We start from the raw sequence: 13204 nt of genomic DNA, 5'->3' as shown, positions 1-13204 counted from the left end.
CCATTCCTTCGGCCATTTCCAAGCCATTCTAATTTCATTCTTTGTGAGGTTACATCTGGAAAGGACGCAAAAAAGCTAAAGGTAATCTTCCTTTCCTGATCTCTGTACATATAAACTTTTCCTTTGTTTATTTGTTTTTTTTCTTGTAAATGTTTGGTACAATTTTTGTTTGGTGCATATTTTGATACTTCATGTCAGTTTGGTATTTTGATTTGAAAGACATCTCTTCTGTCTCCCAAAATGACCATTCTGATCTCCTTAGGATAATAGCCACTTTAAGAATAGTAGGACATTATGTTGAGAAGAATAGTTAGGTTTAATCATTTAGATTGTCCCTATTTATGTTGGGTTTTCTCAATTAGGTCTCAGTATTTTAAAATGTATCAATTTAGTCTCTGCTTTTGCAAAATTGAATCAATTAAGGATTTGTCGTGAACTTTGATGGACGACGTTAAAATTAGGTGTGCGTGACATGCAAAGGTTGACTGAGGTGGCAGTGTGTTCTGAGATGAGTTGGCTTTAATACATTTTTTAATTAAATTTCATTGCAAATATTTAAACATGCACACTAAACGTTTTATTAAGTGAATTCTGCAAAGATTGTAGAACATTTCAGAAGAAAGTGGAAATTGGGGAAATTGGGGGAAATGTGGAAGCGAGCTGCACAGGTCCACGAGAAAATCAACAGAGGCCCTAAGCTGTTCTGCTTCATCCTCCTTAATTAAACCTGCGGGTTTAGTTTCAAATCAGAAAACAAATTTAATACAATTCCTTGCAGTTAACATCAAATATTATTCATGTCATCGTGAACTATTAGATAAAACACCGTTCTAATTACAAATCATGAAAGAGGCAGATAATCTGCGTGATTCACCACACAGTCTAACACTCAGTTGTTTATAACTATAAATGCCGCTGTTGACTTGAAGAAGGAGAACCTATTTTTCTCCTCCTTTCCTTGAATCGCACTACAGAAAGCCAATTTGTCAACGGCAATTCAAAAAGCGTAGTTATGCAACAAAGTAGATAATAATGACGACTATGATTAAACCTTGTCTCAAACATCTGCGTCGAAGGACATCACTGAATCTACTGTCGCAACCAGTTCCGTGATGCTTAGGGTTTCCTTCTCCTCTTCCAATTTAGGGTTCTTCTGAGTTCTCAATTTCCTCCAAAATCTCCAATTTCGCAATTTTTCTTTATTCTGTAATGTTTCACACTCAAAACGCACGTTTTGATTTAGGCAGAAATGAGTTATTTAAAGGTTGCGTTTTGTGTGCATCAATTATTTCCAAAAAAAATTGAATTAAAAAAATGTGAGAAAACCAACTCAACTCAGCATAAACTTTCACCTCAGCCAAGCCTCAATGCCACACACACTCAATTTTAATGCCATCCACCCAAGTTAACGTCAAGCTCTTAATTGATTCAATTTTGCAAAAACAGAGACTTAATTGAGACGTTTTAAAATACTGAGACCTAATTGAGAAAATCCAATGATTAAACCGAATAGTTATTTTACTAATGATTTTTGCTACCTGTGGTTTTCTGATGATGAAATAAGCCTTCTTCCTGTGTAATTGGCATGCTTTTTATTGTGTTTATTCATTCTATCATGAGAAGTGGCCTCCAAAAGACAATTTTAGAAATACGCTCCATGCAGTGAAGCAGATGTCACCAAGAATTTAATTACCCTGAAAAATCTACATTTTAGCAGACGAATCAGAAATTTGTTTATGAGATCAAAAGCTAGTTGAAACAACTTCTCGTAAAATCAACTATTTCTTTTAAGAATGTTTTTGTGATTGTAAACAAACATGAATAAACTTCTCTGCATTTTAATCTTAAACAAACATCTAGGACCTGTTTGGACCCATGTTTGCATAACCAATTTTAGGAAGAAAGTTAGAAGAAAAAAACAAAAAGTCTGAATAAACTAAAGTTAACTCATGCACAAGTTAAAAACAAAATTTAGCTTCAAATAATGTTAACAGTTTCTTGTTATTCTTTTCTTGTAGTGTTGATAGAGAATCTTGTCTAAACATAAAGAGACTAAGTTGAGACTCTAGTTATTTAACAAGAATTTCAACCCATATTGAAGAATGTAAAAGCCTTTTGTTTCAACTTTTTCCAAACACCAATTGCAAATTTGTTGCCAACTGAGACATTATTTTTATGTACATAGGAGGACCTCGCACAAATGGGTGTGATGATTCGTCACTACGACAAGAAAGAGCTGAAAGGGTACGTTCGAGTAACTGTTGGTAAGCCTGAACAAACAAATGTACTTATGAAGTGTCTCAAGAAATTGTCGTAGGAGCAAAATTTTAATGAAATAAACACTGTAACATTTTAAAATCACCATTAATGTTCTAAACAATTAATGATTTTTTTAATTTATAGTAACTTTATATTATTTCATAACTCATTTTTCAAAATATGTGCAAGTTACATTCTGGATTTGGTAACCCAAAGCATCAATTCATATTTGTAAGACGAAAATTACGGAGGTGTTGAAAGTTTTAAAAGGACTCAGAAGTCAAATTTATTTATTTTTCTTAATTTACTTTTCTAAAAGGACTCAGAACACTCTGAATTAATTGTTTAGAAAAAAAGTTATCCTGTGGATTCCGAAAATGATCAAAACGCTTCCAAAAACATAATTCAATGTTCAAAATGTAAAAAGTAAAATGTTAAAAATAAAGACTAAAGAATTAGGATGGAAAAATAATGTCACAAAACTTTGTTATTAATTTCATAATTATGTAGTACTCTAATCTCTATAGATGCCGTATTTGACTAGGTTTGTAAAATTAGTTTAAAATGTATCTAATCTTTTAATTTTTTAATAAAATCATTTATCTTTTTTAATACAAATTTTAGTAACATTAATTATTTTAAGTGTTTCTTTTACAAATGCTAATACATTAAATGTTAAAAACTAAATTAATTAAGGTATGTAATCCTGAAAAATTAATTAAGTCTAAAATAACTTTTCACTTCCTCCTAAATATACAAATTTCATTTAATAGTCCTCAAATATTGAAATGTAGTACATCTAATTCTTTAAATTGAAAGATAGAAAAATATTAAATAATGCTAAAAGGACCAAAAATACAGTATTTTTAAATTAGAGAGAAAAAAATTAAAGTTTACATGTCAGAGAACAATATGATTAGTTAACTAATTAATTGAGACTCATGAAAAGAATTATTGGAAGGACGCACAAGTATTAAATGAGTGAGTGATGGAAGCATTGTTGCCAACATGAGATTCTATCATGAAATTAATATTGCAATAATTTTTTCTATCTATTTTTAGGTTTTGTCTTCAAACAGATAAATATAGTTCCACCAATAAATTAAATCCCTAAATGAATGAACTTTGGATTGTTACACTCAAAGAGTGCTTTTTAAAAGTTCAAAAGTAATAAGGTTTAAGCTTTGATTAGAGGAGAGAAAGTAAATTATTCAACTTTGTATTTAGCCTCACTTGTTTAAAGAAAAAAGAACAAAGACATAAGTTACTTATTAGGTATTTTATAAGCAAGTTTTAGCAACACAAAAACAATTTATAAGATAAATTTTGAGTACATATGTTGTGAAGCTTTTTATAATTTAATAATATTAATTATTTATTTTTAATTTAATAATATTCATTATTTAAAGTGTTGAACTTAGTGATATATTATAATTTATTATTATTGTTTATCTTCTCTTTTGTTGTCTACTTTTTTTGTTTGAACTTTTTTTATTGGATTTTTTCATTGTATTTCTTTGTAATTTGTTATTTTGTATTTCCTCTTGATGAATTATACGCGACGATAAACAATTTGAATTACAAAACAATTCACTAAACCATATGTATGATGGAGAAAGTCTTTTGTAACAAAATCATGATTTAATTAAATCATGCGATTTTTACAATTCTAATTACACAATTTAAAATAGTTCATCTTAGACTTTTCAAGGTACAAATTATTTAATTGATTTTTACTTTCTAATAACTTATATACTTTTCTTTCATTATTGTCTCTTATATTTTAATATATTTTAGTATATTTTAATAGTTAAATATTTTTTTCTCAAATTATTTGTAAACATTATATTTTATTTTTAAACTAAATATATATCTATTTCTTTTCTATACTATGCCAAAATTATTTAAAACATTTTTTTTTCAATAAATATAAAGTGTTTATCTTATAACGAGTTATAATATAATATTTATGTGTCACTGAAGCTGATATTTTAGCTTACTTTTATAAATTAAAAGGACAAAATAGATATACAATTTGATTCAAAGTTAAAATGAAATTTTTTAAAATGATTTGAAAAAAAAATAACCCTACTTTTTATTTTTATTTTTAATTATTTTATATAATTAGAAATTTTTGTAAAAATAATTTTTTAAATTCAGAGATAAAAAAGTTTAAATTTCTTAAAACAAATAACAATTCAATTTAATTAAAAAATTATTTGACCAATTAAAAATATATGTAACTTTAAACAAACAAATAAAAAATAATAATAATAATATTATTATCATTATTATTTTTCTTATTATTATTATTATTTATTTTATTTTATTATTATTTTTATTATTATGAATATTATTATTATTATTATTTATATTTTTTTTAATATATCATGTGTGATACATATGCAAATGTATAAGGGTAAAATTCAGAATAAATGATACATAGTTGCAAATCTGCACAGACGAGGGAGGATTAGAAAAATCCTTTCTTGCATATCGTTTTAAGTGAACGTGCAATTCATCATAAATCCATCTTAGGTGATCAACGATCGCAATAATTGATTCAAAACAAACACATCACTAGTCTCTCTTTGTATGGACTGAGTTTTGAAACTCACCGGATTTTGAAATTTAATTTAGAAAATCATATGATTTTGAAATTCAACTTAGGAAATGATCGAGTTTCAAAATTTTATTTGCAAAATCATCACATTTTGAAATTCAAATTAAAATTAGCTCAATCGTTAAATATTTAACGCCATAATTAAAAAAGGATTTAATTATATATTTTTTTTAAAAACTGAGACCAAATTAAACTTTTAAAAAAAAAATATGACGAACTTGAACATTTTTTTTTCTAAATTAACGACTAAAAGAGATATTAAATTTTAAAAATTATCAAATTTTAAAATTTAATTTAAGAACTCGTTAAATTTCAAAATTCAGTATTTATTTCTCAAGAATTTGGAAACTCAATATTTATTTCTCTCACATTTTAAAATTTGGTGAACACGCTCATTGGATTTCGAAATCTTTTTAACACTGTTATAATATATTTATGCGTTATAATTCATAAATGATTTATATTTAATAACAAAATAATCAAAACTAAATACACTATATTTATTTAATAATACCTAATATATTCCTTTCGAAAATGAGGCACAATGGTTAAGTTTTTGAATAAAATTGAAACATTAATGAATATATACCATATTTCGAAATCAATTTAAAAACTCATTTTGAAATTCGGTATTTATTTCTCTTGAATTTCAAAACTTGTTTCTTATTTCTTTAAGATTTCAAAATCTAGTATATATTTCTCTCCTGTTTTGAAATCATGTGAACACTTTTACAAAATTTCAAAATCCGATAAACACTAAAATAATATATTTACGTGTTAAAATTCATAAATGATTTGTTATTAATTTTATTAATGATATTAAAACTTATATAATAATATTAATGATGTTATAATTAATGATATAATTTTTCATAATTAGTTATCACAGTACAACAGTATTAATGATTTGATTTTCCATAATTAATTGTTGTAGTAATAATTTATCAATTTTTACTCTTTTTATTTATTATAACGGAATTCATCAGCAAAAACAAAATGTATTCTTTAAATAATTAATTTAATTTATGATATTCGTTCAGATTTAATCATTAGATCTACTTTCAAATTAATAATAATTTTTTGTATGGTATTGTGTAACAAGTTTACGTAATAATAAAAAATTATAATTTATACTTTTACAAAGTTTCATGTAATTTTTTATTTAAATTTTTTAACTTATTTTAATTTTAAATATTAAAAATCTAATTAATAAATATCGTATTCTAAAATTCGATTAAGAGTTTTACCTTATTTTTACCTTCATTTAAACTATATTAAATGTTTACAAATAAATGTAATTGAACAATAATGATTTACTGCGGAAAAGAGTAAAGGAAGAAGCACAGGACGAAAATTTGATGTAGGAAAATGAGGTGAAGAAGAAGAAAGTCAATGAGATACGAAAGAAAAGTACGGTTATGTTTAAGTTTAAGTTAAGAAAAATGAGTGATAAATGGAGAAAATAAGTATATAAGAAAGATTTTTGTTTGGATATAATATGTGAGAAATTTGCTTTTACCCGTTAAAAATATAGTTTTTACATTAAGACAAAATTCAGAAACACAGGAATAAATTTTCAAAGTACAAGAAAAAGGATATCACTTAAGAAAAAATTAAAATGAAATTAAATTTAATTATCTTATCAAAACATGAGATTTAAAGCATGCTTTCTAAGAATGAAGAAAACATAAATTTGAAGAATTCAATACTATTGTTGTCTGCAGCAAAGATGTGGCTCTCAAGAAGTATTAGGGTTTCTCTTCTTCCTTCCATTGCCAAGTTTCCTCCTTTTCTTCCAATCCACAATTCCCTCCTTTGCTCTCACTCTCACTCTCAAACTTCCTTACACGACGAAGCCGTCTCACAATTCAATCGCTTGCTTCGTGAGCGTCATGTTCCTCCCATCTTGGAATTTGGAAAGATTTTGGGATTTCTTGTGAGGATGAAGCGGTACCCTACTGCCATTTCTCTCATTAAGCAAATGGAGTTTAAGGGAATTCTCTGTGACCTTGCTAATCTCAGCCTCCTCATCAATTGTTTCTGTCACTTAGGCAAATTGCCTTTAGCTTTCTCTGTATTTGCCAAGATTCTCAAACGGGGTTATCATCCAGATGCCATAACCTTAACTACACTCAAGAGAGGTTTCTGTGATAAGGGTAAGGTTAAGGAAGCCCTCAACCTTCACGATAAAGTAATAGCACTAGGATTTCGGCTCAACGAATTTACTTACGAGACTCTCATTAATGGATTGAGCAAAATAGGAGAAACTAAAGCCGCCATCGAATTGTTCAGAAAGATTCAAGGTCGATCAACCGTAATGTACACCATTATTATTGACTCTTTATTAAAAGAGAATCATCCGGAAGAAGCTTATGGTCTGTATTCTGAGATGGTTATCAAGGGAATTTCTCTTAATCTTTTTACTTATAATACTCTAATTTATGGCTTTTGCTTAGTAGGACAGGTAGAGGTAGCATTCGGTTTCCTAAATGAAATGGTATCAAATAGCATCAGGCCAAATGTTTATACCTATAATATATTGATTGATGCATTGTGTAAGGAATGAAAGCTAAGAGAAGCCAAGAATGTGTTAGGTGTGATGGTGAAAGCTTATGTGAAACCTGATGTTATTAGCTTTAGTGCACTAATGGATGGGTATTATTTAGTTAATAAAGTGAAGAATGCGAAACAAGTATTCAATGCAATGACTCACATGGGAGTGAGTCCTGATGTTAGGACGTACACTATTATGATAAATGGACTCACAAGAAAAGGAAGGATGGATGATGCCATAAATCTCTTTCAGGAAATGCACAACATTAATATGGTTCCAAATACAGTGACTTATAATACTCTTATTGATGGTTTATGCAAAACTGGAAGAATATCTGATGCTTGGGATCTTTTTCATGAGATGCATGGTAGAAATCAACAAGCAGATGTAATCACTTATAGTTCCTTGATGGATGCTTTATGCAAAGATCATCATCTAGACAAGGCAATTGAATTATTGAGGAAAATGAGAGAGAATGGACTTCAGCCTGATATGTACACTGCAAATATACTTATCCATGGGATGTGCAGAGAGGGGAGACTTAAGAATACACAAGAGATTTTTCAAGATCTACTGAATAAAGGTCACAATCCCACCATCCATACTTATACTATTATGATCAGTGGTCTTTGTAAGGAGGGTTTGTTTAATGAGGCATTGACCTTGTGGTCCAAAATGGAAGAAAGTGGTTGTTTATCTGATGTTAGGACTTTTGAAATAATCATCTCTGATCTGTTTAAGAACAACGAGACTGAAAAGGCAGAGAAATTTTTTTACGAAATGATCTCCAGAGACTTGATGAAATGATGTAAGGTAACACCTTATTTGAATAACAAAGTGTTTGCCATAGAATGTGCATGAATGATTTGTAAATTTTGTATTAGATGAGTTGGTTTAGGTTGTAACCTCTCTTGAGTCGGTTTAGGTTGTCAATCCATTCTACATTAGGTCTATTGAAGAATGTGGGCAGATTTTATGTTGATTGAAACCAATTTGCAGATATATAACTTGGAAATTTGACACAATTAATGGAATTACATCTATCAAATAATTTACTCACAAATTCAATCCCTTCTGCATTGGGCCAACAAGAGAACTAGACTATTTTGTACTTTCAAAACAACAAAATTTCTGGTCATATACCGGTAGAATTTGGAAATCTGAAAAAGATATTTGCTAGATGAGTGTGCCTCTTCTTTTTCTTTTTGTTCATAGAATTTGAATTATTTCTCCATGTTGTTCTGACAAGAGTTATTTGGAAAATTTCCTGGTATATTTTTATTTCCGATATACTTTGGTTTCTTCCTCCTTAAAACCTTCGCTGTAAGAACATTATGCAACCTATTATCTCATATCATAACATGGAGATGATCAAGCTGAAGTCTAAAAGAACTAGAGATATACCACTTCTTTTGTGTATGAAGGACCATGGTACAACTTCCTTTCATTCAAGTATGATTATACATAACCAGCTGATAAAGTTCTTACTTAGTTATATATGTAGAAATTACATAATTACAATGATAAAGTTCTTAGATTAATTATATAGCCATATATAAAACTCAAATATTGTATTTGCTGTTGAGTTAAGGTTGCTGAAGACTAATCTATAGTTTCAACCTCCTTGACAACGGTGGTAGCACCAAGTGCATGGCCTACAGAGTTGGAAACCAAAGTAATCAAAAAGTCAAATAGATCAGTGGCAATAACTGTTGAGGTTAAGTCCTCTTTGTGCAAAGTCTTCATCAACCTTGGAGAAAATAATTGGAGCGTTCCCTGATATCATTTTAACATCCTCCCTGATTTCTTCATGATCTTCTATATCCAACTAAGAAACCTAATTGTCAATTGCATTATAACAAAAATAACTGATTAGTTATCGGAGGCATTTGAATCTGAACCAATCAAGTATGGCTAACTGTGTTTGTAGTTTACGAGTTATGGCCTTCTATATGATGGTTGAGCTATCATCTGTGATTGGTGTCATCATGTCTACCTCTTCCATTTTCTCATCATTTAATCAGGAAAGACAGACTTTGCTCCACAGAATGATGACTCAAATATCTCAGACCATTGTTATTGGGAGGGTATCTCCTGCAATGAAGCTGGAAGTGTTAGTGATATTGTTAGAGGTTCCTTGAGGATTCCTTCATCAAACAACTGTAGTTGTATTTGATCTCTCTAATAATTCACTAACGGGTTCAATCCCATCTACTTTTGCTCAACTGGTGAACTTGGAAACTCTTTATCTGGATTCAAACAAACTTGAAGGTAACATTATATTTCTCATGTAATTTACTCATCTTTTTCTTGTCAATATAGGAGAATATGAATATCTTTTTCTCACTCACGAAGGTTCAATTCCTCCTACTTTAGGTCGATTGTATAATTTGACATATCTCTTCCTTGATTCTAACCAAATAGAAGGTCACATACCCGAAAAATTAGAGAAGTTGCCCAAATTAGCATTTTTGCAACTTTCTCATAATAAAATTTCAGGTTCAATACTCATTTAATACTTAAACTTTGGGTTAAAACTAAGTTACTGTTTGGTACCAGTAGTTTGAAAAGTGATAAAACTAAACACTCATCATATAGTTTCATGGATATTTTTGTGGGAAACCAAAAGATTATAATTACGTGTTTTTTGCTTTATCTTGGAGTCTTTTAGCATAATATGGTGCATTGCTAGAAGATATATGTTGATTTTTCGGAAGGAAAGATGTCATAAGTAGCAAGGCATGTATTTTTGAATCTGAGTACAGTTTGTTTAGGTCGGGACCGAATTATATTATAGCCTAGAGGATACATTTATTTTCAAACTCTGATAAATCCTACGGCAATCCGAAGGCAATTAAATCATGGCTTCAATCTCATACATTTATTGCATAGCAGTATCCATATGGAAGAAAGAGTTGGAGTAATTAATTTAAATTAATAATTTTAGTATTTTGTTCTCAAAATAAGACTGTCCTGTCGTCGGCTTCTCAGAATAGCACTAATGCAGATGGTAGAGATTTGGAAGGCAGGGTTACAATAACTAACAAACTCTTGATTTATTTTTGTTTATGGCATTTGCGTTGCAAAAATTTTGGTAGATGTGGATTGGTCGATCAGGTAGGTTACTTTATTCTTATCTTTGGTTGCCTTCTAAATCTTAGTTCTTGAAATAGTGGGATCAGGTTACCAATGCAAATTTTGTTGAAAATTTTCAGTTGGACATATCTCCTGAATTTGAAATGGAATATTTAGCATCGAAAGCGACCGAGAAGAAGGAAAATGTAGGGTGTAGAAATGGAGCTTTTGGTAGAAGTAGACTGGAACCATTTGGCATTATGCACAAAATATTTATTGTCTGTGTGTATTTTAAGTACTAATTTCATAATAAGCATTAATAATAGTAAAATAAATAAATTCTTTACAAGTTATTTTGTCATTTAAAAGTAATATGAATATAAAAATTATACATTTTTTAAAATTCACTGTAATATTTTTAAATGTTGAGCGAATTCATTTTCAAAAAAGAAATATTATAATTTATTGAATTGTATTCATAATGTTTATATTTTTTCACTAATAGTATTGGAAATGAAAAGAAAATAAAAGTAATATTACAAAAAAAAAAAAACTCATTTGTTTACTTGGTCACTGAAAATGTTGTGTTTGTACTCGTGGTGACGTGGAAAAAAAGACTGTCACTTCTCTTTTTTCTTTCTTATATTCCTTTGCCTAACTTAGACTCACCTCTTTCTCTTTCTTATACTTTCTTTTTTCTCTTTCTCTTTCTTATACTTTTTTTTTTCAATTTTCACCCTCTTTCTTTTCTTTAATTGGATAAATTTGTTATTAAATGTTATTCCTGAAATGATGTTTTCAAAATCATAATTAAAGTACTGTAGGAAATGAAAATGAAATAATTTTACAAAATTATAAACTTTACTAAAATCAGTTACATAACAAAAATAAATAAAAAACTAAAAAAACATCTGTTACCCAGAAATTTGATTGATTAACAATACATAATAATATTTTAATTTAATAATAAAATAATTTAATACCTATTTTGATTTTTCGGTTTGTAAGATATATTTAAAGTTCTTTTTTTTTTTCAAAAATTCACTAACATCTTATATTTTGCGAAAACGGTTCATGTTAATCTCTTTTGCTTACTATGTTAAAAAAGCTAAAGACAAACTTGTCTTCTTGGCAAAAACTTGATGACTTATATTATTATTATTATTGACGTGGCACTGTGAGGGGGTTTCACAATTACAACATCTATTTTCTTCTTTTCCAGCATTGACACCAATTTCTTCTGATTTTCTTCCACCATCAACAACATTGTTGCTAAAGTTGTCTTGATTTGTCATTTCATTCTCCAGAATGGCAATCTTAGCATCCATTTTCTAATGTGACCTTCATCTACCCCTTTCCTAAAATTTTGATCCCTTTCCTCTAGACTTCCCCTCTCAACAAATCCAATAAATGGGAAAAGTTTGATGCAATCAAGAAGTGGTATAGGTAATAACACATAAATCATTAAATGAAATGAAGAAAATTATGGGTATTGTTTATGTAAAGAACAAAATTATAGAGGAGAAATCCTTTTACAACAACCAACTGCCAAGCTCCTATAAAGAACTACTGCCCCCACCTAAATGGAGGGTATTGTTTCTAAGATTTACTTTAACAACAAGGGTAAGCAGATCCAGTCTGCAAAGATTTTCTAGACAAGTAGCTGCATGGTTGTGAGAACAGTTGCCACAACCTACAGCACAGTGAAAACAGGAGAATAATGGGGAATCAAGACACTAACTATAGAGAAAAACACAAGACCCTCTTTCCTTGCTCTGTTAAAAAGTGAGAGCGAAATTAAACACAAAAATCCAAAAATAGAAACCCTATATCGCATCTTCTTCGCAAGTTCATCGTTCTCGTGCAACCTGCAAATGCATGAAACCCATTCTCCTCGCAAGTGTCGCCATAAACCTGCATCCAAAATAGAACCATAAACTCATTTACTGCGAGGACCAAATCATAGTATCATGGCGTTCTCCTTTGCACAACAATCGCGCCCCTGTTGTGAATACCTAAATCGTGCCTCCACGACAATTCGTGGTAGATCCTCTAGTTCTCATGACGATGCAGAGAAAGCCCTTGCCCAGTCTACAATTGTGAAACCCTAACTTTGTGTGGAAAGAGATCTGCCACGTGGCATCTTCTCATTGGTCTCAAATTACCTCACAGTGTCACGTCAACAATAATTTGTATAAGTCATCAAGTTTTTGTCAATGAGGCTATTCTGTTGTTAGCTTTTTTAAGCAAAAAGGGCTAACTTGAACGGTTTTTTGCAAAATATAGGACGATGTTGAATTTTTGAAAAAAAAGAGGACAACTTTAAACATATTCTATAAACTAATGAACCAAAATAGGTATTAAACGTAATAAAATCAATTGTATAAATCTAATAGACATGATACGATAAAATGATATTAAAATAATGACTATAGTAGTTCTTCCTATTCTTGAGACTTATTAACCATGGTGTTAAGGAAGATTTCATATTTCAAACATTTTTTTATTTCTCTAACCCAATAATATCGAATATTTGAAAAAGTTATAGCATAATATATATATATATATATATATATATATATATATATATATATATATATATATATATATATATATATATATATATATATATAGATATACTATTAGTTTTAATTTTATAATCTTTAAATCACCAAATTTCTTTCACTATTATT

At 29.1% G+C, this 13204-nt stretch overlaps 1 protein-coding gene and 1 pseudogene across 1 annotated transcript in view; both read left to right on the top strand.

Annotated features, from left to right (window-relative positions):
* The window catches only part of LOC106773466 (histidinol-phosphate aminotransferase 1, chloroplastic-like), a gene marked incomplete at its 5' end in the record, with an annotated part of 6477 nt that extends 4075 nt beyond the window's left edge, over window positions 1–2402 (top strand). The window contains 2 exons of the mRNA XM_014660157.2: window positions 7–81; window positions 2186–2402. Of these exons, the coding sequence (XP_014515643.2) occupies window positions 7–81; window positions 2186–2317 (207 nt within the window). The remainder of the gene's footprint in view (window positions 1–6; window positions 82–2185) is intronic.
* Window positions 2403–6572: 4170 nt separating this feature from the next.
* Window positions 6573–10849, top strand: LOC106772970 (annotated as a pseudogene).
* Window positions 10850–13204: the final 2355 nt, after the last annotated feature.

This window comes from Vigna radiata, chromosome 9, assembly GCF_000741045.1.
Source record: "Vigna radiata var. radiata cultivar VC1973A chromosome 9, Vradiata_ver6, whole genome shotgun sequence".
In the NCBI taxonomy this organism is placed as follows: Eukaryota; Viridiplantae; Streptophyta; class Magnoliopsida; order Fabales; family Fabaceae; genus Vigna; species Vigna radiata.
Note: the sequence above shows the minus strand (reverse complement) of the source record. Positions and strands in the feature narration are given on the sequence as shown.